Raw genomic sequence first — 27,127 nt, forward strand, 5'->3', positions numbered from 1 at the left:
AAGGGAGGGGAATAGGTGCCCCCTGTCAAAGGGAGGAGTATTTAAACATTTGTGGACATGTTTCATTTAGTTAATTAATTTTTAACATCCAGTTGGTACCAAAATATTCTGTTAACACCATGCTTAGGACACTCCAGTGGTTTCTCACCCTTTTTCTCCCTAATAATTAATTAATTATAGAGACAGGATCTTGCTATGTTGCCCAGGTTGATCTTGAACTCCTAGCCTCAAGCAGTCCCCTTGCTTCAGCCTTCCAAAGTGCTGGGATTACAGGCATCAGCCTCCATACCTGGCCATTGTGAACATATTTTAAAACTACCACGGGGAAGTGAGTGTGCTTGTGCCACTTACTTGCTGTCACCGTCAGGTGTCACCTTGGAAGATATAGGAATAATCCTGAAGAGGTGGGTTACAAATCAGACATGTTTAAAGGGGAGGGGCAGGATTGCAGCAAAAGCGGGTATTGGCTGATAGGGCAATGATAAGATATAGGGGTATCTGGGGCAGGCCCCTGGGAAGTGGTGCAGGGAGAACTGGATGGGTTCCAAATGGAGGTGGTGGAGAGGTGGTGGTGGGTTTTCTGCCCAAGGCAGACATCAGAGCTTTGCAGAGTCCTAGATAGCTGGAGTTATTGTGTCTGCCTTAGGCTGGGGGTGGGAGAGGGGGGTGAAACTCTCTCCAACCACTTCCATTAGTGCAGACGGAGACTTGTCTCTGCTCACCAGGCTCCAGTGGATGGCAGCTGGCACCCAGCCAGGTGTAGGGCAGGCCAACTCGAGACTGCAGGAGCCAGATGTTGTTTGCTGCTGATGCCATGGTAACCTGCCCCGATTTGGTTCTGCCCCAGGTGCCCTAAGTGGGAACTGCTTGGTCTTGGCGTCCAGGCCTGGGCTTGCCTGCTTTGAGGCAGGCTTCCTTCTGCATCTGGAGCCAGGCAGTTCGGGGTTTGTGAGATGCATTATTGATACGGTGATGTAGTTTCTAAAACCAAAATTGGCCTGACGTGACCGAGTATGGGAACAACAGGCTGGAGTATTTGAAAATGGGCCATCTTGGAAGAATTCAGCCGTCCCCCATCCTGTGACTGGGGAGCCCCTTCCCTGAGGGCCCCGAGGCTGGCCACGCTGCAGCATCTGGAGGGGCTGTTTAAGATACTCTAAGCAAAACTCCCCAGGAGGCATAGTGTGGTTTCTCCAGAAGATCCTGGCTTCCTGTCCCCTTATTTTGGTCTTGGCTGGTGCTTGGCTGCTCAGTGTGGCAGTTTGGTAACACTGCCCTGGCTTCATGGGACTCTGCAGGGTGGAGTTTCTGGATAGTCCCTTACTCTGCCCTTTGACTCGGGTATGATGTCACTTGATCTCCTGATTCCCAGGCTCATGAAGCCAGACTGCTGAGGACTTAACTGCCCCGGATTTGCCAAGCCCCTAGGGGATGACACATTTTTTCTTACGCCCCTGGTGCTTTTTTGCTCATTAAATGACAAACACTTCCCTGCTTCACACACACACACACACAGAGAGAGAGAGAGAGAGAGAGAGAGAGAGAGAGAGAGAGAGAAACCAAACGATAAAAGCCAGAGAAACTCTTTTCTGATTATTTTCCTTTTCCAGACAGGGACATCGATATATTTGAATCATGGGCCGACAGTAATTAAAAAGCACGTAACTAGTCATATTAAAATGCAGTTGTTTTACTTAACTGATTTTGCCGCTAGACCCAGAGCAGAGGGGTGGGGGAAGAAAGAAATGGGGAAAGAAAGGCTTAGAAAGGGAGGCAAGTTTCTGTGAGTGACTGGAGGCAGCTGAGGGCCCTGCTTGAATCTAATTGCTGCAAATGCTGCAGTTTGTTTCTGGTAATGGTTTTCTGCTGAAAGGGCTGGGGGACGAGGCCTGATTGGAGGGGTGGCATTTGTTTCAGCTGCATGGGGGGTATAATTCTGCTTCCGGGACAGGGTCTATTTTTCCTTACCATCTATCAGCATAAAGTACTTCCACTGAACACTTTGAATCAAGGTTCCATTTAGAGATACTTTATTCATATTTAATTACAGGCTGTAGCACCAATCTTTAATTACCTTTTTTATAAGCCAGCTAGGAACATCCACTAGCAATCAATTATCATGTGTGTGTATGTGTGTGTGCTTGCTTAAGCACGGGAGGGTGTGGGCGTGTGACTTGCTTCCTGATAGAGAAGGAAAAGATGGCTGCAGGGACACTGGGGAGGGGGTGGGGTAGGGTGTCTGTGTGACAGGTTTCCAGTGCCCAGTGAGGGGTGCATCCTCCTTCCCCCTGCCTGTCTTTGTTTCTGTTGGTGGTACTGGGGATGGGGGCAAGTCCTCACAGCTGGGTCTTGTTCAGGTGCTGAGTTGGCCACTGGGCTTGGGTGCTCTCTTGAGGCCTCCTTGATTCACCTGGTGGGGATGGGGAATTGTGGGAGGCCTCCTTCATGTCCTCTGGGGATGTGGTGGACCAGACTTCCTCTCACCCTAGAGATTAGGATCTGCTCACCTCAGCTCTTTCTTTTCCTCACCTCCCTGCGGGGTGCTCTTGGCAGCTGTTCCTGCTACACAGTCCTAGTGATGCCATGTCACTCTTCAGTTGCAATGACTCTGCAGTGCCCCTGCAATGACACGGGCTTGGAGACTGGTTGTCCTTCTCAGACAGTGAGCACATGTTCCTGGGAGTCAGGTGGTGGCTTGGGGGTAAGGAGTGAGGCCAGATGACCCCCAAATCCCTTTTCAGTGGGAAGATTGGGCCATTTTAGCTGCCTGGGAAATGAGGGTGTGAGTTCACAGCTCTGCTCCAGAAAACCCTCTGCTTGGTGCTCCTTCAGGAACTCCAGAGAGCTTGCAAAGGGACTTGGTGTTGATCTCATTATGTAACAGCTGGGGACATTGCCGAGGCTTTACTTTCCCTTCCATTCCTGGGTCCCTGTCCCAGCAAGGGGGTGGGGAGGGGACCTAACTCACACTTACTGGGTCTCTTAGGGGTGCTGGGCACCATGTCTGTGTTTTTTTCACTTATGCCTGCTGGGGCCTGAGAATACTATGTCCTTCAGAGCCCCTTCTGTTGTGTGTGACAGAAAACTGAAACTGACCTAAGCAGACAAAGGAATCACAGGGTCGGTACTCAGGCATGGCTGGATCGAGAGGCTCAAACATTGTGGCCTGGGTTCACTCTCTCTGTCTCTTGGTACTCTGCTTTCTTCTTTGTTGCTACTATGTGACCCTCAGCAGTTCTACCCCAGGCTTATATTTTTATGTCAAGTTCCATTGAGAAAAACATCCCTTCTATATCAAACAAAAGTAAAATGATTTTGTCTGATTGGACCAGTTGAGTTACCTGTACAGCTCTGAACTAATGCACATGGCCAGAGATATTCAGGGTCCTGATTGGCCAGGCCAGGGCCTCACACCTGCTTTGGAGGAACAGGTGTGCTTTTTCTATTTTGGAAAGCTGCATGTTTGAGGTCTTTAGATTCATAGAAATGTGGGAACAGGAAGGTCTAGCCATTTCAAAGGGAAGAAAAAGTTGATTCAATTCTTCTCCAGTGGAATAGTGGATTCAGTCATTCAACAAATTTGTTTGGCACCAACTAGTCCCAGCTGTGTTCTAGGGAGTTGCAGGGAATTCAGCAGGGAACAGAACAGACAAAAATCTTTGCCCACTTGGAGCTGATGTCCTAATGGGGTTTATAGGGATGATGATCCCGTTGTTTCCCCATCCCAAGTCCAGGCCCAAGATAAAGGGTTCTTATGCTGAGAAACTCAGGGTGATTGGGTGGATGACAAGGGAAGAATTTTGCCATTGGGAGTCTAGAACTCACGAAGGAGGAGGAAAGACAAGTGTGTTTTTGGGGGAGCAGGGAGAACCAGACACTGGGAGAGATACAAATAACAAACCAACCAGGATGAAGGGGGCCAGGGAAGTGAATCCCATACCCATCTCTCCTGACAGAGAAGCATAGGCCTTTCCTCATGTGACCTGGGCCTTTGGTCTGGGCAGGATGTTGATAAATGGGAATGGAGTTTAGTGAAAGCTACAACAATGATGACAGGGCTGGAGGGAGTGATTTATGAGAGGAGTTTAGGAAAGTGATGGTGTAGCCTAGCAAATGGGGTGAGGATGGTGGCTGTGGGTCATGTGACATCTGAAGTCCAAGGAGAGGGGTGGAGGGGCAGGGCAGAGTGGCTGCTGCAGTAAAGGGGACTGAGGGAGGAAGGGCTGCGCAGACTGAATAGACTTCAAAGCATGAGGCCTAGGAGGGTTGGCCAGGAGAGCAGGCATCTGTACATGCTTGTGCATGTGTGTGTGCATGTCTGGACTTTCCAGGATTGTGAGGCTGTACAGAGGCTTAAAGAAATGGAGGGGATTAGGATTTCAGCCTTGGCCAATCTTGGAAAAGACCTTTAGAGGCCTCTTTCCTCGTTGGCAGAATATTTGGATCTGGACCATGTAGGTGTGACCACTCAAGTCAGGGAATTTTATTTCCTTGAGGAATATCAGTATGGCATTTCTAAGAGGGAAGGAGGGAAGGAAGAAAGAAGAAGGAAGAGTAAGGAGTATATTTTCCACTTCATAGGAAAAGAAAGGCACAGAAAAGGCAAAGGGCTTTGCTCAGGCCTACTTTGCGTGGCATCGCAGGTGATGACCTAGAGCAAAGTTCTGGCTTGCAGCCCTGCGGTCTCTGCTCGAGTGGCCAGGCTGGGAGTGGACTTGGTGACCCATGTTGAGGCTGCTGCTCAGGCAGGAACAAAAGGTGGTTGTTGGTCTGGGGCCTCCGCCCAGGATTCTTTGAGCTCCCCTGGTTGGTAGAATGGAAGCGTCCTCTGTCTGATCCCTGTCTGGGGCTGAGATACTGGGCTGCCCCGGGCCCACATTCTGTTAATGCTGGATTGTCCATATGTGAGAGCCCAGGAGGCACAGCGGTAGATAGTGCAATGGGCAGATAAAACTCAGTTCTGAATAGCACTTCTTTAACCTTTGATGGAGGCGCTTAGGGGCCCGTGCACAGGTATGAGGATGTGCCTTCCATGCACATCTTCTGTCCCCCTCCCTCTATATGCCTACCGTTTGTGAATGTCCAGCAGCGGAGGACCAGGCAAGACCTGGTCCTGGTACACAACTGATAAAGCAAAAAATCTGTCCTTGGGGCTGGGTGCAGTGGCTCATGTCTGTAATCCTAGCACTTTGGGAGGCTGAGGTGGGCGGGTCACGTGAGGTGAGGAATTTGAGACCAGCCTGCCAACATGGTGAAACACCATCTCTATTAAAAAATACAAAGATTAGCTGGGTGTGGTGTCACACACCTGTAACCCCAGCTACTCAGGAGACTGAGGCAGGAGAATTGCTTGAACCTGGGGGGTGGAGGCTGCAGTGAGCCAAGATCATGCCACTGCACCCCAGCCTGGTCGACAGCGTGGGACTCTGTCTCAACACACACACACACACCACACACACCACACACACACACTTTCTCTCTCTCTCTCTCTGTCTCTCCAATCTGTCCTGGGGGCGGAGGCTGCAGTGAGCCGAGATCATGCCACTGCACCCCAGCCTGGTCTATATCACGCGACTCTGTCTGTCTCAACATACACACATACACACATACACACACACACACACACACACACACACACACACAAATCTGTCCTGGGGGCACTAGGCATCCCTGACTCTGGCCCGTCTTCCTGACTGCCTCTCACCGAACTGGGTCACTTTTTTAATCGCTCTGTTCTCTCTCTACTCCCGACAGATCCATGATTTGTTCCAGAGCTTCGACGACACCCCTCTGGGGACTGCCTCCCTGGCCCAGGTCCACAAGGCAGTGCTGCATGATGGGCGGACGGTGGCCGTGAAGGTCCAGCACCCAAAGGTGCGGGCTCAGAGCTCGAAGGACATTCTCCTGATGGAGGTGAGAACCCTCCCCTCCCTTTCTCCTTCCTGTGTCCTCGGTCCACATTTCCCTGGGATCTAGGCTGCCTAGATGGAACTGGTTCAGGCTGGTGTGGAGTGTGGCCCTTCGAGCAGCAGAGTGGGAGAGGAGAGCTGAGATCACGACAGAGGAGGTGTTATAACAGCTCCGTGACCACAAAACCCTGTGGCAGCTTGGGTTAGTTCTTGATTTGTCCCTGGGAACTGCCTGTGATAGTCTCGAAACACACTGAGTGGCTGCTAGGGGCCAAGGGGACCTCAGGGGAGGGATGTTGTAGAAATGAGCCAAACCAAAGGTGTGTTTTTTTGTCTGCCAAAGGGGTAGACAAAATTACATCTTAATTTGTTAAATTGTAACAAGAGGGAGCATGTGGTCAACAGGGATATAAAAAATGACATACAGATCACGTAGAAATACCTATGCAGGTTGCAGGTTTGCTTCTCTGGTACTTACTTGGAATGAACAAATTCACCTGTCTGAATGGTCCTAGGAAAACCCTTAGTGGACTTTTCTAGCTCTGTGCTCAGACTAAGGGCAGAAGAGGCGGAGCGGCCACTGCTTGAGTCAGTAGCCATCACCCCCCATGGGGAGGTCAGCAATCTGTTTAATTTGTCAGTATGTTCCTTTCTTTCCTTTTCTTGTTTCCCTTCCTTTGCTCCCCTTCCTTACTCTGGACTCTTAGTTTATTCTTTCAACTCACTTTAACCAAACTTGATGCCTATGTTGAGGGTCTTCTGCACCCTGTGCTAGGTGGGTGCTGGAGACACGAGAGTGAGTGAGCCCCATCTTCATCTTGGGACAATCCTCATTTAGTGGAGACAGGCATGTGAACAGTCACAGTGTGTTTGCACAGTGCCATGTAGCACTGTGCCTGGATGGATGGGGCACCAAGGGGGTTGCAGCAAGATGGTGACTCTTGAGATAGCCAGGCGGCGGAAGGACAGCCCAGTGAGCGTGAGGGCCGGACAGCTTGGAGGACAGAGTGTATTTGGATAACTTCAACCTGTTCCGGTGGTATGAGCTCGAAGTGGAGATGAGGCTGGGAAAGTAGGTAGGATAGAACACGAGGGGTTTGTATTCCAGGCTAAGGCATAGAATGGTATGCATGGCCAACACTCACTACATATTTGTGGATCTGAGCAGATCTGAGTTTTTTCCTGTAGTCATTGGGAACCATTTAAGAATTTTAATTAGGGGACTGTCATGATCAGATTTGCATTAGAAATAAAAATCTGTTGGGAGTCTGGAGGATGGATCGGAAGGCAGAAAGACTGTAGCCAGGAGATGAATTGTGGGGCTACTGCATTGGTCTGAGAGAGAAATAATGATGTGAAGTGAGGAGTGTAATGGGAGTAAGGGAGATGGATGGGTTCAAGGGACAGAATAATCAGGATTTGTGACCAGCTTTACACATGGGGTGGGGGCAAGGACTGGTATGAATGAGAAGGAGACAAATATCTTAGGTTTCTGGCTTAAGTGATTATGTTTAGGCATATTTAACTATATATGGTAGTTCCCCTTTATCTGTAAAGATACATTCCAAGACCCCCAGTGGATGCCTGAATCCTCAAATAGTGCCCAACCCTATATACACTGTTTTTTCTTATACATACTGATATGGTTTGGCTATTTCCCCACCCAAATCTTATCTTGAATTGTAGCCCCCATAAGCCCCACGTGTTGTGGGAGGGACCCGGTAGGAGGTGATTGAATCATGGGGGCAGGTCTTTCCCATGCTGTTCTCGTGACAGTGAATAAGTCTCACAAGATCTGATGGTTTTATAAAAGGGCATTTCCCCTGCAAAGGCTCTCTTGCCTGCCACCATGTAAGATGTGCCTTTGCTTTTCCTTGGCCTTCTGCCATGATTGTGAGGCCTCCCTAGCCATGTGGAACTGTGCATCCATTAAACCTCTTTCTTTTATAAATTATCCAGTCTCAGGTATGTCTTTATTAGCAGCGTGAGAACAGACTCATACACATACATACCTGTGATAAAGTTTAATTTATAAATTATGCATAGTAAGAGACTAATAATAAAATATAATTATAAGATATAATTATAATAAGAGTGAGGTGAATGTGGTCTCTTTCTCAAAATGTCTTATTGTATTGTACTCACCTATTTTCAGGACACAGTTGACCTTGGATAACTGAAACCTTGCAAAGCAAAACTATAGAGAAGGGGGACAACTATTTGTCAGTCAGGGTATAGTTGGTGAAAAGAATTTGCTCTATGTATTTCAAACAGGGAATTTCACACAGAAAATGGAGTTTACAAATGATGTAATGGCCAAAAAGCCAAATGGGATGGAGAGACAATTGCCAACAGCAGGAAGCCAAGGCCACCCTCAAGGCAGAGGACAAAGAGAAGATGTAGTTCTCTAGATCCCAGGGCCAGGGACCATGGATAGTAGCTGAGACTGTGGTGAGCTTGTTCCCTGGGAGCCAGATCACAGACATAGGGCCCTTCACTTGGGAGTGGGAGCCACAGATGCTGTTTGAGGCAGAAGAGTTTCCATCTCCTCTTGCCTCCCAGTATGTTGGTATCCCTCAGTGTTGCCTCCAGGCAAAACCTAGCTGGCAGCAAGTTGGCAAGGGAGCCTGGGAAATGGAAGTTCTCAAGAGAGTAAGGGGATTGGGATGCATCTCGGAACAAAGTGAAATGGTCAATGCAGCAACCACGTAGGGTAAAATAGTGCTCTTGGCAGTTTTGGATAGGGATATCCTTGTTGGTCTGGAGTCCAGGCTGGAATACAAATTAAGCATTTATGAGTAAAGATACTCTTGATAGATGAATCTGGGGGAATAGTTGAGATCACTCAGAGAATGTATATAGAGTTTAAAAGACAGCAACAAGAAGAAAGAAGGCAAGGGAAAAAACTGTGCAAAACATTGTTTGGGGGGTGAGCCCAAGAGGATAAGTTCATGAATGGGACTAAGAAAGCATGATCAGAGAGACTGGAGGAGAACCAGATTGTGCAATGCTGCTATATTCAGTGGAGAAAAGTTAAAGATGAAAGCACTATATTAGTTATCTGATGCTGCATAATGAGTCACCTCAAAACACAGTGGCTTAAAACAACAGTCGTGTGTTTTGCTCATGAATTTGCAGTTTGGCCAGGGCTGGGTAGAGAAACTCATCTGTTTTATGCAGCACTAGCTGGAGTAACTTGACTGGGGGCTGGAGTGGCTCATTCCCTGGCTGGCAAGTTGGTGCTAGCTGTTGTCTGGGAGCTTAACTGGGGCTGTGGGCCAGGGCCTTAGTTCCTCTCCACATCAGCCTCTACATGGCTGCTTGGTCTTCCTCACAGCATGGCGGCTGAGTTCTAAGAGCAAGTGACCCAAGAGAATAAGGCTGAAAGTACATCACAGTTTTATGACTCAACCTTGGAAGCCACATAGGATTACTTCTTTCCTACTCTTTTGGATGAAGCAGTCACAAAGGCCCCCTTAGTTAAGTTCAGGGTTGGGGAAATAGACTCTGCCTCTTAATGGGAGAGTGGCAGGGTTCTAGAAGTGAATTAGAATGGGAGGTACTGTGGCAGCCATTTTGGAAAACATAGTCTGCCAGAATTCCTCAACGTTGTCAAATGGGAGATCAAATCAGTAAAGCACTGGAAAGGGTATTTTGGATTTGGTGATTCAGGGTGGTTAGGAAGAGCAGCTACAATGGCGTGATCAGGGTGAAAGAGAATTGAGACTCAAGGAAGTGGAGACTTTTCACAGAGAATGTACTCTTTTCAGATATTTAGTTGTGGAAGGTTCGGGAGAGTTAGGGTAGTGGTCAGAGCAGAGCATAGGATTAAATACTGGGGAGACTTGAGTGGAATTGTAGCTGATTGGGAAGGGGGCAAATTAGGGGATTCGGCAGAGAGAAGTAATTGCTAGATCAAGTCCTGAGGGAGATTCAAGTGACTGGGAGTGAAGAACACAGGTGGAAACCTTAGCCTTTGTTTCGAGCCCAGTGGAAGGTGGGAAGGCTGGGTACAGATGAGTGTGTGGGGCAGAGGAGAGGGGGAGGGAAAGTGGGCAGCAGAGTGTGTAGCAGCCTGATAGCCTCTATTTTTTCTCTGAAGTGGGAGGCAAGACCATCTGCTGAGAATGAGGGGGTAGAAGGTAGCATTGGAGACTCGAGGTGGGTGAAGGTTTGGAATAGCTACTGTGTGCAGTGGAAACGGGGCTGACCAGGGCAGGAGAGCAGGGTTGCCGGGTGGCCCTGAGCATCTACCTATAAACCTGATTTTTCTAGCATACCTGTCAGCAGCTGTGGAGCAGCCATAGCTGGGAGAGAACTGGGAGATTTGGAGGATCTCAGGGTTTCCTGAATCCCAGAAGCCACTCCTGAGTCAAGCAGAAAGCTGCCTCTGCATAGTAAAGCCATCAGGGCCCACTTGGACAGGGAGGACAGCTGTCGCTTTTTCTCTGCGTTTTCTTGCTGCCTCCCTAAGTTATGGTTGCTGGAAGGTCAGAGCAATAATAGCAGTAATAAAGATTTGGCATCTTCCTCCCTGAGGTAAGGATCACATGCTTTTCTTGGGAAGCACAGCCTGGCAGGCTGTGTGCAGAGTACGGAGTGGCTCCTTAGTAGTGGCTTGAGGGCAGTTCTGGGGCTGGGACCAAAGGCAAACCGGAGACCCACACTCATACCCTTCAGGAGGACAGCTGGAACGGAGGCCTGAGGCCACCACCCCATGGACTGTCAGGATGAGCAGCAGCACTGGGTAACACTGCCATCTCACTGGGCTTCGTCTCTGGTGGGAAAAGTCCTGCCTGGGTCCTTCTCTGATGGAAAACCAAGAAGCTTGTACTTGAAGTGAATATTTTGTTTTTCTGTGTTGTGACCTAAATGGTGTCTTATATTTAGGAATGACAATCCCAGAAAGGTATTAAGCATTCTTGGCCTGAAGAATGATTTCTAGGGGACATTTAGGGCTACCAGAAACTGAGGGACAGAGAGGAGGCAAAGCTACTTTTCTGCATACCCTCTATGTCTCCTTTCATGCCAACTCCAGGTGTGGTATGCCCATATGCTTCTCTCCCACTCTTGTGCACTCTCCTCTGCCCTGTAATTGATCACAGCCTGGTCTTAAGAGGAAAGCAATCTGATGAAAGCAATTCACAGTAAAGAGAGAGTGACTGATAGGCTTAACCTCTTTATATTTGCATTTTAAGAGGTGACCTTCTACATCCAAACTCATAACTACTGTGCATTTACAGGGTGATAGAGGTCTATAGGGGTGAGACTTTTGAGAACAAGGGGGTGGTGACTACTGGTTGAATCAGTTGGGATGCTTTCAGTTGGCTCTAAGAACCAGAAAATCCAACTGAAAGTGGTATAGCTAATGCTAACCCCTATTATCTCACATGTGAAGATGTCTGGAACTTGGGTCAGCTGTTCCAAGGCTGACAGCCCAGCACCTCATTGTGGTTTGTAACAACTCAGACTTTCCGTGTTTCACTCTGCTGTCTCAGCTTCCTGGCTTGCCCTCCTGAGCCAGCACCGAGCATAGTCCCAACACAGCTGCAACAGTTCCTGGTGTTACAAGTAGGTGACATCCTCATATTACTTATCAGAAAAAAAGAAAAAAAAAAAAAAAAGGAGTTCCCTAGCAGAGTTCCCTTCATTTCTTATTGTCAAGAAGTAATGCCCACTCCCAAATCAGTCTTGGCAAGAAAACTGGGACCACCTTGATTGGCTTAAACCAATCATGACTCACCTCAGACCTGTTTTCCTTGAAGGACGTGAAGGATGTACAGACTTGGGGTTGTGTTAGCCAGGATGATGGGGGAGATGGCTGTTGGTTTGGCCTCCAGTAGCATGTACCACCCTAGAGTTTTGTGTCTCCTGTGAACCTGGCAGTTTTGTGTCTCCTATGAACCTTCTCCCTTGGAGAGGGGAGAGAGCCTCTAGGATAGACTGTTGAAGGATGGCAGGGGAGGGAGGCTGATTCTCAGTAAATGGTGTTCAGTGAATCAGATGGTGTCGATGACTTTGCACAAAAGAAAAAGGCAGAGCCAAGGATGTTTTTTTAGCTTTGTCATTATCACCTGATAGTGTCCCTTTAATAGTTGGGGCAACTCTACTTCTAGATGCACGGCCAGTGACTCTTATTGATTTGAGTGGCTGTCCAGAGCCAGACTAATTGGGCCCAGAGATTGGAACAATGATTCAGCAGGAGGGGGTGAACTGATGAAGCATAGGCCATCCGTCTGCTGGCGGGCTGCCTTTGCAGCAGTTCTTTTCTACCCACAACACTGGGGAGCTTAGCGGGCCATATCTCACTGCCATTCTCACTGCTTGAGGGCAGGGTAAGACTCAGATGATCCCTGAGCTGCGGGACTACCATAATCCCCAGGTCCTAATCACCCTATATCACTCTCCGTTATTTCTCCAGCTTCTGAATTGATGAGGAACACTCCCTTACCCTCTCACCCATAAGGAATCTAACATATTGCCAAGTACTATGCCCTTCATGCACCACTGGGCCCCAAGGCGCTTGGCTATGTTGGGGTGGGACTCTTTGGCCTGAGCAATAAATCTCATCTATTGCTTGATGTCATCTGGCCCATCCCAAGGGTCAAGGGTCTCAAAAGTAAAACCCATGGCAGTCATGTTTTGACTTTTCTGAGCAGCATTTTCAGTGCATTTTGTCTACCATCTTGTTTGTTTGTTTGTTTCTTTTTTTTTTTTTTGACAGAGTCTCACTCTGTCACCCAAGCTGGAGTGCAGTGGTACGATCTCAGCTCACTGCAATCTCCACTGCCTGGGTTCAGGTGATTCTCCTACCTTAGCCTCCCAAGTAGCTGGGATTACAGGTGCCTGCCAGCACACCTGGCTAATTTTTGTATTTTTAGTAGAGACGGGGTTTTGCCATGTTGGCCAGGCTGGTCTTAAACCCCTGACCTCAGGTGATCCATCTGCCTTGGCCTCCCAAAGTGCTGGGATTACAGGCGTGAGCCACGGCACCCAGCCTCATCTTGTTTCCTTACTAAATGTGTTGGTTGAGCAGTGGGTGGCTAGGCAATGTTTGCGTTGGCACAGAATCCAGCAGCGATTTTATTTATTTATTTATTTATTTATTTATTTATTTGTTTATTTATTTATTTATATTTTGAGGCCGAGTCTTTGCTCTGTCGCCCCGATGGGAGGTGGCAGTGGCGGGATCTCAGCTCACTGCAAGCCGCGCCTCCCAGGTTACGGCCCATTCTCCTGCCTCAGCCTCGCCAAGTACTGGGACTAGCAGGCACCCGCCACCAGGTCGCCCGGCTAGTTTTTTTTTGTATTTTTAGTAGAGAGTTCACCGTGTTAGCCAGGATGGTCTCGATCTCCTGACGCTCGTGATCCCACCGTCTCGGACTCGTCAAAGTGCTGGGATTACAGGCCTTGAGCCACGCGGGCCCGGCCCCTTTATTTTTTAAAAATATATATTAAAAAGTATCCAGAGATGTGGGCCACCCAAGGAAACTTCACCCTATAAATCTGTTTTCTAAAAAGTGTGTACTTTAATAACTTATCAGAACAAAGATAAACCCTGTGAATGGCAAGCTATTTACATCACTCTGAATTGATTTTCGACTCTTGTTGAACGTTCATTTTTACCAGTTTGGATCGGTACAGGCATTCTATTTTGTGTGCTGTTTTCCCATAGAACATTATTTCTTTTATAATGTACAATAACTTGATAACAGTAACTTGCATTTCCAGTTGCATTTTACAGTTTACAAAGCTCCTTCTCTGCCTTATCTTGAGCTTCCTATTGTATTGTCCTATGTCGTTGTGTTGTGTTGCATGAGGCAGGGCTGCATAAAGAATGAACAAGAAAAGCCCAGGTCAGATTTTGTTTTGACAATTCCTGTTTTCTACTATGTAAAATTGGCAAGAAAAGGATTAAATGAAAGTGTGTGTGTAAAGTGTTCGTAGCACAGTGCCTGGTGTGTAGTAGGAACTAAATAATGATAATTGCCCTTCTCTTTTGCTATTTTAAATAACAGTCAGTGTTTTTTCTTTTCTTTTCTTGGTTTTATTTTATTTTATTTTTTATTTTTTGAGATGGAGTCTCTCTCTATTTATTGCCCAGGCTGGAGTGCAGTGGCATGACCTAGGCTCACTGCAAACTCTGCCTCCTGGGTTCAAGCGATTCTCCTGCTTCAGCCTCCTGAGTAGCTCAGATTACAGGCACATGCCACTACACCTGGCTAATTTTTATATTTTTAGTAGAGATGGGGTTTCCCTGTGTTCGCCAGGCTGGTCTTGAACTCCTGACTTCAAGTGATCTGCCCGTCTTGGCCTCCCAAAGTGGTGGGACTACAGGTGTGAGCCACCACGCCTGGCCTATTCACTAGTTTTCAAACTTATGTGTGACTCTTCATTTTTTCCATTATATTTCTGTGTGGCCCATGATTGATTTTTCCTCCTGCAAGCCAATGACCCTATAGGAAGATAGTTTCATTATTTTACCTTGAAGGAAGTATTAATTTTTGAATATACCTTGATTGATTCATAAGGTTCCAGATCAAGTAGAGAACTCTCAGGCTTTCTGAAATTATGATTCCCCCAAATTCAGAAGTTATGGCGCTTTCCACTAAAGCCTCAGAAACAGAAAAACTCATTTTCTTTGGATAACACGTGAACATATAATTATCTCAGAGAAGCGGACAAAATCTTTGAAATATTCATTTGTTCATTCATTTACTCATTCATTCATTCATGTGAGTATTCAATAAACATCTGCAGAGTGTTGAGTAGCTGGTAGGCACTGGTGGAAACATTGGTTGTTAGAAGAATTTTATGGAGAAGATGCATTTTGGGAGAAAAATCAGAAAGTCAAATTGATAACAACATCTGTTTTATTTTAGTTGATTGCATGTGTTGTCAAAAAGAAAAATTGAAATGAATCTGCTTAAGGTAGGCTAAGTAGATTCATTTAAGAACACAGTTGAATGAAACCAGACGGTGAAACTGAGTTTTATGTTACTTTCTTCAGCCAAGAAAAGTCTAAAATGGCAGCAGCCCAAACTACTTGAACCCGACGACTCTTAACCTGACCCCCTCTCCACCCACTGAATTTCAAGGGGTTGGTGAACCCCCTGAATTATGTGCAAAATTATGTATGTTCATTTTCTGGGCTTTGTAGCTGTTATCAATTTTTAAAATTGGTGAGCTCCTATAAAGGGGATGGTGACATTGCATAAATCTGAGAACCACTGACTTCTATTCAAAGAACCCCCTTCATTTTAAAGTAACCAAGGAAGTGACCCACAACCCACAGGATGCCTTAGAAACCAGTTCGATGAGCAATGTAAAGTTTTCTGTGTTACGAGTTAGCTTACTAATTAGTTACTAGCAATTAATATTAGTTAATAAAATTGGCTGCTTATGATTAATGATGTCAGGTATTATCAAGTGTTAATAATAATGAATAGTATTAATAATGACTAATTATGTAACTGATTAGTAACTGGAAAATCTTTAATGTGCCTTTCAGTGCTGCTTGGATATCAATGATAATTAAAAATTTCACAAAAAAACAGTGACCATACAATAAATGATGAGGAATTATTGTTTGGCCAGAAGCTTCACCCTCAAGTAGAGACCTCACTGGGCTACAGGTGGCTCTCTGTGCGTATCCACGTCTGGTCCGTGGTAATTGCCTAGAGGGTAATCAGTAAATATTGATTGAAGAAATGAGAAAGCCTCATTGTGGCCCCTTTCCTTGCCCCTCTCGGGTGAGACCCTTTGGAGTTTAGATTGGAGCAAAATGCTGGAGAGCTTTTCTTGCCTGAATTCCGAGCCCAGAAAGGTAGAATTCAGGTGACTTAGATGGCATGACTGGCCTCTGCGTGGGCCTGGGGGAATCTCTTCTTTTTCCTGTTCACTTGCTCTGCCTCTGCTTTGGTCACTGCCAAGGGCCATCTGAGGGCACTGTGATGGGATGTGATGTCTGGAGGCTGCGGTGCCCAGGTGCCAGGGCTTGAGGCATACAGTCTGGGCCTCTCTGTTGCCTCTCTGTTGCCCCCTCTCCCTTCTAGTCTTGCGTGATACAAACAAAACATAAACTAAATCAATTATCATAAGGTCATAGGTCTAGCCCATGAAAGACCAGACAAAACTCAAAAGAAATTAAACTACAGCCAAATGTAATTAAAAGAAGTTTTGGTAGAAATTGAGCATGATGACACTGTGTGATGATTCTTTTTGGAATGGCATCTGGTACATCACCCAGGACGTAGGGCTTGAAAACAAAGCTGTAAATGCCTTGTAGTTAATAGTCTGGCTTTAGATTGATTTCTTTTGCCAACAGCATTGAGCAAAATATCATAGAACAGGGCAAAAAGAAGCATGAGACAAGGCTTTTATCTAGGGCTCAGTAAGTCTTCATGGAAAGATGGGAAGGGGAAGGTCTTTTGGTACCAACAGGCCCACAGCTTGTTAGTTCTTATTGCCATCTGCTGTAGCCAGGGTTAGAGATAGTTGTTCTCAGATAACTCGGACTGTCATTTATACTAAGAATTACTGGGTCAATCAGTCAGTCTTCTCCCCAGGCCTGGCTTTGAATGCCAGCAGGAGAGCTTATGGGAGATCAGGGCCCTTCTGTTTCCCTCCCAGAATACTGGAACACCTCCTATGTCCCTGGTATCACCCTTGCTCACCCACTACAGAGCCATCATCCAGGAACTTGGACACCCATCTCAAATCCAGAGCCCTGGTGGTGGGGCAGCCTTAGGATTGAGTCCCTGCCCATGGAGGGGGCTGTGGTATGCTATGCACAGATCACTGGGTCCTTCTTTAATTTCACGTCATTAAACTGACCCCGAATGCCAGATAAATCTTCTAAAACCCCCTCTTATCATGTCATCACTCAAGAATCCACAGTGGAGCCAAATTGCCAAAAATCTAAGCTTTTCATCCAGGTGGTCAAATTTCTTCTCTCTTTCTCCTCTTGTCTGATCTAGCCGTGTTTTCTTATTCCAATTTAGTTTTTTATTATGAAATATTTTAGATGTACAGAAAGTATAGAAAATAGTATTATAAATGTTCAAGCACCAAACATTCAACTTAAGAAATAAAGTAGTGACAGTTACATTTGCAGCACCCTTACAGTGCTTTGTGAACAGACCATGAAGAACAGATCAGGGAGCAGCCACAGGAGCAGTTGAGCTAAGTGCTTCAGAGCAAGGGCTGTGGAGTTGGCTGTGGAATTCCCAAGGGGAATTTTAGCTAGGTGATTCCTTGCTGGGAAAATTTTGGGAAAATCGTATAACCCCTCAGAGCCTCAGATTCCTCATCTATAAAATGGGATAGCACTTTGGTAGGCTGAGGCAGGAAGGCTGCTTGAAGATAGGAGCTTGAGACCAACCTGGGCAACATAGTGAGACCCTGTCTCTACAAAAAAAAACTTTAAAAATTTGCTGGGCGTGGTGATGCACACCTGTAATCCCAGCCACTCAGGAGGCTGAGGTGGGAGGATCACTTGAGCCTTGGAAGTCAAGGTTGTGGTGAACTGTGATCACGCCACTGCACTCCAGTCTTGGCTACAGTGTGACAGCTTGTCTAAACAACAATAGAAAATGGATGATAAGATGTGTATCTGTGTGCCTCCCAGAGTTGTTGCAAGAATTAAGTTTAGTAGTAAGTAAAGTGCTTAGTTCACTATTCATAATAGCAAAGATGTGGGATCAACCCAAATGCCCATCAATGAGAGACTGGATAAAGAAAATGTGGTAGATACACACCATGGAGTACTGTGCAGCCATAAAAAGGAATGAGATCATGTCCTTTGCAGGGACATGGATGAAGCTGGAAGCCATTATCCTCAGCAAACTAATGCAGGAACAAAAAAACCCAAACACCGCTTGTTCCAACTTACAAGTGGGAGCTGAACAATGAGAACACATGGACATAGGGAGGGCAACAACACACCTGGGGCCTGTTGAGCAAGGGTTGGGGTGTGGGGGAGAGCATTAGGAAAAAGAGCTAATACACGCCAGGCTTAATACCTAGGTGATGGGTTGATAGGTGCAGCAAACCACCGTGGCACACTTTTACCTATGAAACAAGCCTGCACATCCTGCACACATATCCCAGAACTTAAAAAATAAAATAAAAAATAAGTGCTTAGTTAGTGCTGGACATGAGGGGAACCCTCAGCAAATGGTAGTCATGGTTACCGATGCTGGCTGTTGAGCTATCATCATCTTGGACTTGGTGCAGAGTATCGAGCTTATGGGAGAGCAGGGTCCTACTATGTTTCCCTCCTGGAATTCAGAGGAGGGATGGGCCTCAGGGGAGCAGTTTCCCTTACTCCAGAGGAGAACCAGGCAGGAAGGTAGGGAATGTCGCTTGGTGTGTGCTGTGGGCCCACCCCGTGACTAGGGTGCTTGTTGGATTTCAGGTGCTCATTCTGGCTGTGAAGCAGCTATTCCCAGAGTTTGAGTTTATGTGGCTTGTGGATGAAGCCAAGAAGAACCTGCCTTTGGAGCTGGATTTCCTCAATGAAGGGAGGAATGCTGAGAAGGTGTCCCAGATGCTCAAGCATTTTGACTTCTTGAAGGTAGGCGGGACAAGGCAATGGGGGCCATGGCGGTCTGGTGGAAGAGTGTGGTGGTACGTGGGTCCCTGCCTGGAGTATCTCTTTCAGGACATAATTGGGACATCTTCTTCCTGAGTCCTCTTACTGAGGATGAATGATTTGTCACTGGTGATGTGCATTAAATCCCTTGAAGGCAATTTGCAAAGAAATATCAAGTGTGATTGTTGACCCATTAGTCAATTAAACAGATGTTTATTGAATAAACGACAACTGCAAGACACTGAGCCCTAGCCAAGAACCTATATGCTGTGGTCTCTGCCTCTGTGAGGCGTGGGATGATGATGATATTGGCGACGCTGATAGCTAACACTGCTGTATGCTGGGACTGTTTTAAACACGTGTTTTACCTCGGCTTTTACAGTTGGTTCTGCTGTAACAAAACGTATGTGTTTCTAGAAGTACTTCAGTTATGCAAAATCACACAACAGAAACCACAGAGCTTATGGGGAAAATAGAGTTAGGGGTACAACACTCAAAAAAATTCATCAGTGGCCGGGCACAGTGGCTCATGCCTGTAATCCCAGCACTTTGTGAGGCAGAGGCAGGTGGATCACCTGAGGTGAGGAAATCGAGACCAGCCTGGCCAACATGGTGAAACCCCGTCTCTACTAAAAATATAAAAATTCGGCTGGCGTGGTGGCATGTGTCTATAATCCCAGCTGCTCGGGAGGCTGAAGCAAGAGAATCGCTTGAACCTGGGAGGTGGAGGTTGCAGTGAGCTGAGATCACGCCACTGCATTCAGATCTGGGCAACAGGAGTGAAACTCCGTCTCAGAAAAAAAGAAAAAAAAATTCATCAGTAATACAGTAATACAGAAAAGAAAAGAAGATAAGAATGAATAAAAACCAGTAACATAGTTTTACACATGTTAAATGGCTAAGAAATACATAATACCACAATACACATGGCACTTTACCTTGAGCCTGCTGTGGAAGTGGGCATCAGAAGGGTTGCTGCTTGTTAGTTTTGTGAGATGGTGGGAGGAGTCCTTTGAAGTGGGACAGAGGCCAGGCATGGTGGCTGATGACAGTAATCCCAGTACTTTGGGAGGCGGAGGTGGGCGGATCACCTGAGGTGAGGAAATCGAGACCAACCTGGCCAACATGGTGAAACCCTGTCTCTAAAAATACAAAAAGTAGCCGGGCATGGTGGTGCACTCCTGTAATCTCGGCTACTCGGGAGGCTGAGACAGGAGAATCGCTTGGACCCAGGAGGCAAAGGTTGTAGTGAGCCAAGATCGTGCCATTGCACTCCAGCCTGGGCAACAGAGTGAAACTCCGTATCAAGGAACAACAACAACAATCAATCAAAAAAAAAAAAAAAAAAAAAAAAAGAAAGAAAAAGAAAAGAAAAGAAAAGAAATGGGACAGAAAGTTGTAAGGCCAGATGTGGGTGACTCACCGACTCGCAGCGATGTCGAGGTGTGTTTGTTTTGTGTATTCCAGTGTGGCATGGCTCTGCTGGATGCAGCTTTCTGCATTCCAGTGTTTCTCGCAGATGATAGTACAACATAAGCACATCCAAAATCTGCATTATGATCAAACTCTTCCCTAACATATCAATTGCATTGGAATAAATTTGTGTTTTCAAAACAAGTATTATAGCAGAACTGTTCTATGTAATAAGAGACACTTAATGTGGGAAACAGTATCAGATAATATGAAGTCGCAGCTGTCAGTGCCCCATGAGAAGTACGGCTTCTATATGTTCTGAGGATTCAGAAGCAGGGACTCCCATGGCCTACTGGGTCAGGGCAGGCTCTGTGGAGAAGTTGGCACTGGAGTTGGTGTTTTTTTTTTTTTTTTTTTGAGACAGAGTCTTGCTTTGTTGCCCAGGCTGGAGTGCAGTGGCATGATCTCAGCTCAGTGCAGTCTCCACCTCCTGGGTTCAAGTGATTCTCCTGTCTCAGCCTCCCAAGTAGCTGGGATTATAGGCATGTGCCACCATGCCTGACTAATATTTGTATTTTTTTTTTTTTTAGTAGAGATGGGGTTTCCCCATGTTGTCAGGCTAGTCTTGAACTCCCGACCTCAAGTGATTTGCCCGCCTTGGCCTCCCAAGTGCTGAGATTACAGGTATGAACCACTGTGCCTGGTCCTGGAGCTGGTCCTTTTTTTTTTTAAATTAATTTTATTATTATTATTATTTTGAGACAAAGTCTCACTCTGTCACCCAGGCTGGAGTGCAGTGGCGCAATCTCTGCTCACTGCAACCTCCACCTCCCAGGTTCAAGCGATTCCCCTGTCTCAGCCTACCGAGTAGCTAGGACTACAGGTGTGTGCCACCACACCTGACTAATTTTTGTATTTTTAGTAGAGGCGGGGTTTTGCCATTTTGGCCAGGCTGGTCTCAAACTCCTGACCTCAAATGATCCGCCTGCCTCGGCCTCCCAAAGTGCTGGGATTACAGGCATAAGCCACTGCGCCCAGCCGGAGCTGGTCTTTAAGGACCGTCCTGATGTTCTCTCAGGGCACACAGGAACTAGGGAGAGAGATGTATGTCACACCATGTTCTTCCAACACATTTGTCCTTCCTGAGGTGTATGCCTGTTTACACAGGGTTACCCCCTTTTTCCCAGCAGTGCAGGGCTTGCAGGGCTCTTCTGGTTGTCTGCACTGAGCTTGGCTTCCAACTCTAGGAGAGATCACCCTTCTCTCTTCTTCAGCAGGCCTGGGGAATGCAGGAGAGGGGTCACCAAGCCCTCAGCAGCTCCATGTGCAGGTTCCAGAGCCAACAGTCAAGCCGTGCTATTCTTGGGGAGGATGGCTCAGAACATTGGATCAGGGAGAGGGGACACTATTGTTCTTGACTAAGGTGTCCTTGTGGCTTTTGAAGACGTTATGAGAAATGGAGGAAGTGTTTATACTTTTGCTCTCCCGATTGACTAACAGGGATGGAGCAATTGAAGATGTGTCTATTCTAACCACTTGAGAATCTACAGGAGGAAGAACCACAGCTGTGGTGATCAGTGCAGTGTCTTGACACACTGATTGTGGAGGAAGATAGAGCCCAAGAAGAAGTTTAGCTGGGTGTGGTGAGGGTCGGGTCTGTCTCCATTCTCCCAATATGCTTGACTGGCATTTTGTTGGCTGCCATTGTACGTGTGGATGTACAGACCCTCTTGTGTGCGGAAATCCAGGAGTGCAGCCTAGGTCTGGTGTCACTGCCCTGACCTTGGAGCTCACACCACCAGTTCAGTGAAAACTTGGCTCTTTTAGACAAGTGATAATGTTAACTAATTAATATAATGCTATAGAGTCTAAGACATGCTTCTACTTGCTTATCCTATTTCTTTTATTCCCGAGCTTGTTGCTGTACTGGGAGCTGGGGTTTGTCCCTGCTCTGGAAAACTTCTCATCTAGTGGAGGGACAGACACAGCAGTGTGTTGTTGTAGTGCACTTTTGTTAGCACCGTGACAGGCATTCGTCTGTGTTTCTGTGGATTCCCAACAGGAAGTACATAATTCTACTCAGGATAAAGGGCTCCGGTGAGTGCTTCTAAAAAGTATTGACTATAGGCGATATATATTGAATATCTCTTCTTCATCAGGAGCTGCTGCATTGAACACTCTGCAGGTACTGTGGTGTTGAGTCCCTCCAGCAGGCGTCAGCCCATATTGCAGAGGACAGTTTAAGTAGAGGAGCTAGGGCAACATCCCAGATTTTCTGACTTCAAATGTGGTGCTCCTCTCAGGATACTCTGCTGCCTTTTACCGGCAGGGGTGCCCCTCAGAGCCAGAACTATGTGAGCCAGACAGAACCATCTCCTCCACTGTTCCCATGGAAACAGCAAAATTGTCCCCTGGCTGGGGCCAACTGGCAAGTGCCAGACCAAGACATGCAATAATAACAATAACACACACAGTTTTCAGATGAGGATGCCAAATGGGTAAATAATGAATATACCAATTTGACCTGCTGTTTCCAAAACTTGCACACCCTTCCTAAGACAGTGGTGGAATTAAGGCTCTTGAGTAATTAATTTTCCCTAAACACATAACAAGGGGGAAGTGAATTTTGCACTGTGAACCCAGTTCAGCTCTTAAAACTGGAGATAGATTGCTTTTGCACACTGGCTCCCTATCACAACATCTGTGCATAATTAAGCCTCCGCAAAGAGTTTACCTCTCAGTGTGTGAGGCATCTTCCGGTGCTTATGTGGGGTTTAAGAACCTCAGTCCTGTGCTATAAATCTGCCAGCCTCAGACAAGCACTGAATGCAAATATGGTGTCAGGGGGACTGGGAGAGGGTGAGGGGACAGCTAGGCTGAATGGTTAAAGCCAGGCTTAGTGGATCTGGCAGTAGAGCGTATGTGCTAGGGGAAGGAGACAGGACAAGTGGTAGGGTTTCTGACTCACCTGGGGGACAACTGGGGACAAGGTGGCAGGGGAGAAGCTTTATAACCACAGGGTTTGGGACTGGAAGTGATGAGAGCATTTCTGTGTGTGTGGAGGTGGGGATAGGTGTGCAGGGCCATGCCAGGGTCCCTTCGTGTGTGGTAAGGAGCCCAGGACTCTAGAAATTATGGACAAATCCTGAGGAGATGTGCTTGCTTTTTGGGAAGTGTCATAGCTTCCCATGAATCTCAAAGATTAGGAACCACTGATGTATAGTAATTAATATATAACTTTTTTTTTTTTTTTTTTTTTGCAGCGTGCTTTGTATGTATTTACTCTTTAATCCTTACAACAGCCTCACAAGGGAGGTGCCATAACCAGCTCCATATCATCAGCTGGGAGACAGAGGCCCAGAGCGATCGACCCTTTGTGCAGGGTCACAGGGCTCACCACTAAGGGGCAGGGAATAGAGGTAGCCTGCTCCAGAGCCTGCACGTTCCCCCTCCATGTGGTTCTGCTTTGTGGGGAAGATGTGAATTCCAGTGAACTGTCTAGAGCATAACTCTCAGCCCTGGTGTGTATCAGAGTCCTCCTGTGAAACTCCATGTGGCCGTCATAAGAGCAATCAATGTTTTTTCCAGCAGCTGCTAGTGTCTAGTTCCATGTTGAGTGCCAGTACTCTGTTCATAGTAGTAGAAAATGGGGGCGGGGGTGGGGTCGTGCTTCCACTGTAACCATTATCACCATATTTTTGGTGGGGAAACTGGTGTTCAGAGAGGTTGTATAGCTTACCCACAGTCACACAACTTTTAGATGGCAGAGCTGGGGCTCCAGCCAGCAGCCTCACTCCAAATATGCCAGTCTGACTCCAGGTCTCCAGGCCTTCTGCTGTGCTGGACTCAGGCTCCAGGAGGACTGTGGGCCCAGGATGATGGGCGCTGTCTCAGACAAGCCAGGCATAGCCTGCTTCGTGGGCACATTGACCAAAGCATAGCAACAAAGCAGAAATGTGAGGTCAGGGCCAGACTGTGAGGCTGAGGCCCAGGGTCTTGGGCTGGAACTTCCCTAATCGGCACCCTCCTTCTTGGGGTCCAGATTGGCATCAGTGTGGGAGGCAGGAGGAACCCACAGGAGGGAGGCCTCTGCTCTGTGACAAAGAGGTAGACCCTGGACCCAGGGGTCCTAAGGGTCAGGGTGTGACCCTGCTGGTGGGGCCACTGAGCACCCTGGCCATGAGCTTCTTAGAGTTTCATTTTGCTTTGTTTGGGGGTGGGGTGGGGAGTGCGGGGTGCTTATTGACTCTTTCAAATTTCTCTTTTTCGTTTTTTCCTTCCTTGACAGAAGAAGCATAGGACAGGAAATGTGGGCGCTCACTTCACCCCACACCATCAGGTCCTCCTGCCCATCTGGTGATTTAGGGGCAGCTCACTTTTTTAACTAAGCAGGAGCAGTTTGGCATTTTGCAGTCATTTCCATGTTATGTCTGTCCAGGGGCACCTGGGGTTCTGAAGCTCCCATGACAAATTCTGCTGTTTCCCAGGTTTGATATTTTAGTCATTTCAGATTTAAGCAGCAGAAGCAAGGGGCACATTCTGTGGTTAGACTGGATTGGTGACGTCTGCAGGGAGACCAGAGGGGAAACCCCAGTATACCCAGACCCTGATGCACAAGCACAGAGAAGCTCCAGCCTGGGATTTTCTGTTTCCACCTGTGACTCTTTCCTAGCTTTTTTTTTTTTTTTAAAAAAGATGGAGTCTCACTCCCTTTGTCACCGTGGCCAGAGTACAGTGGCGTACTCTTCACCCACTGCAACCTCCGTCTCCCAGGTTCAAGCGATTCTCCTTCCTCAGCCTCAGCGATCTGCCCTCCTTGGCCTCCCAAAGTGCTGGGATTACAGGCGTGAGCCACTGCGTCCAGCCCCTCGCTATTTTTTAAGCTGCCTCTGATGGGCCTGGCTAGAGATTTGACCTCTTGTCTCCAGAACCTTAGGGGCCCACTGTCAAACATAGGTTTCCAAACAAACCCAAGGGAAGAATTTAGCCCGAAACTATGTACCATTCATTTGGAAGCCATGAACAAAAACAACAGGCAGGACATGGTGGCTCATGCCTGTAATCCCAGCACTTTGGGAGGCTGAGGCAGGAGGATCTCTTGAGTCCAGGAGTTTGAGGCTGCAGTGAGCTATGATGATGCCACAGCATTCCAGCCTGGGTGACAGAATGAGACCCTGTCTCTAAAAAAAGCCAACAAAGCAACAATAACAAACATGCACTCACTTTTTTAAAAGAAACTTTTGAAAATGCCAAGCAAGTCTAAATTTTAAGTTCAATGTATCAGTTTTACAGATTTCTCTATTGGCCCAGATTTTCAAATGGCAGAAACCTCAGGCAGGCAGCAAACCAAAATAACACCTTGCTTTCTTTTGGAAACTTTGTTCCAACTAGAGCATTTCACTTGTATGTACAGCCTCCATTTATCCTCAGAGCTCCTTACTGAGATAGGGCAGAAACAATTCTGCTTTCCAGTGAGGAAGACTGGGATGTAAAGGAGTTAAGTGGCTAGTCTAAGACACAACACTATTAGCAGAATTAAGAACAGGAATTAAGGATTAATTAAGAATTAAGGACTGGTGACTTGAGGGCCACTATGTTATTGCTAGATGAATTTGGGTGGTCAAGGTAAAGGAAAATCTTACTCTCCAAAATGTTTGAAAAAGCTGCCCATGTTTCTTTATTTGTAAGAGGAAATAAACTCCTCACAATCTGGGGGGAACTTGGCATGCTGGAAGCCCAGTAACTCCTCCCTCCTGGCTGTGGGGGTACTGGTAGCTGTCCCTTGCTCACATGGCAGTCTGGTTGCATTCCAATCTTTTGCCCACTCCTGGAGAAATCTGTTCTCTTTTTGGCTTTTGAGTGTTGTGAGAGTCAGAGAGGGTTGGAGAATGCATGTTAGTAATGCATTTGTCTATAGGCAACTGAAAGCCTCATTTAGAATGCCTTAAACAAAAGAATTCGTTGTCTTCACATAGCAAGAAGGTTTGCAGTGGTTGCCTACTGATATATGGTTTTGGTGGTTTGACAGTATCAGAGCTGGCATCTCAGTTTCTTTATAATTTTTTTTATTTTTCCTCGTTGTTGCAAGATGGCTGCTACAAGTGCCATCTTGCAACTGCAAGATTGCAGCACCAACAATCACATTCACGTTCACTTTCAAGGCAGGACGAGAAATGGAAGAAGAGTAGCACTATGCAAATACCCCATTTCTTTTTATCAAGGAAATAAAAACCTTCCCAGAATCCCCTAGCAGGTTTCCGTTTATGTTCATAAGTCAGAACTGTATCACATGGCCATGCCTGCTATAAAGCAGGCAAGGAAAGTAGGTTTTTTTATTTGTTTGTTTGTTTGTTTTCAGCAGGATCTTGCTGTGTTGCCCAGGCTGGAGTGCAGTGGTGTGATGTATAAGGTCACAGCTCACTGTGACTTTGACAGTGATCCTCCCACCTCAGCCTCCCAAGCTGGGATCACAGACATGCACCACTATGCCTGGCTAATTTTTGTATTTATTGTAGAGACAGGGTTTCGCCATGTTGCCCAGGCTGGCCTTGAACTTCTGAGCTCAAGCAATCCACCTGCCCCGGCCTCCCAAAGTGCTGAAATTATAGGTGTGAGCCACCCCACCTAGTCCCAGTATTTTGTTTTTTTCATCTCTAGGGAAGAGTAGGGTTGGGAATAGGTGTTGGGTTAATATCCAATGTTGTCTGCCCCAGGAAACATGTTTTCCTACAGGAAACAGGCATGGGAAACAAAATTTATCATCTGGTCAAAATTAAGTCATTTGCTTAATACACACAATGCACCCATTACCCAGGTGAAATACTGGAGGCAGAGGGAGGAGCCCGAAGTGGGCCTGGTGGTGGGATGGGGAGAGGAAATATCCTTAATAGCAATGCCCAGGTATGAGGCGTTCCATGTTCCAACATCTTCCTCCCAAGTCCCAATTTTAGTTTTGGCTCTTAACGGTGTTAGAAGGCACTGAGGAGAGTCGGCAAAGCCGGTCTCTAAAGGAGTGGGTGGAGGCCTGCTGAGCAGAGGTGGAGTAGCTGGCCTCCCTCTTGGCTTGGCTGTCCCATCCCCACTGTCAACACTGAGGTCCCTCCTGGGCCTCTTCTCCCTTGCTCTGGGAGGAGCCTCTGTTGTTGTCTGGCTCACTGTGCCACATTGTCGTCCTTGCCTGATTCCCAGCCTCCCCAGACCATCTGACCTG

General features: G+C 47.0%; 1 protein-coding gene across 2 annotated transcripts in view; it reads left to right on the forward strand.

Annotated features, from left to right (window-relative positions):
• The window catches only part of ADCK1 (aarF domain containing kinase 1), a 130,763-nt gene that overhangs the window by 78,025 nt on the left and 25,611 nt on the right, over positions 1–27,127 (forward strand). For both annotated transcript variants that reach the window (XM_017880656.1, XM_017880657.1), the window contains 2 exons: positions 5,755–5,913; positions 18,328–18,486. In XM_017880656.1, the coding sequence (XP_017736145.1) occupies positions 5,755–5,913; positions 18,328–18,486 (318 nt within the window). The remainder of the gene's footprint in view (positions 1–5,754; positions 5,914–18,327; positions 18,487–27,127) is intronic.

Source organism: Rhinopithecus bieti, unplaced genomic scaffold (assembly GCF_001698545.2).
Source record: "Rhinopithecus bieti isolate Rb0 unplaced genomic scaffold, ASM169854v2 scaffold_11380, whole genome shotgun sequence".
Taxonomy (NCBI): domain Eukaryota; kingdom Metazoa; phylum Chordata; class Mammalia; order Primates; family Cercopithecidae; genus Rhinopithecus; species Rhinopithecus bieti.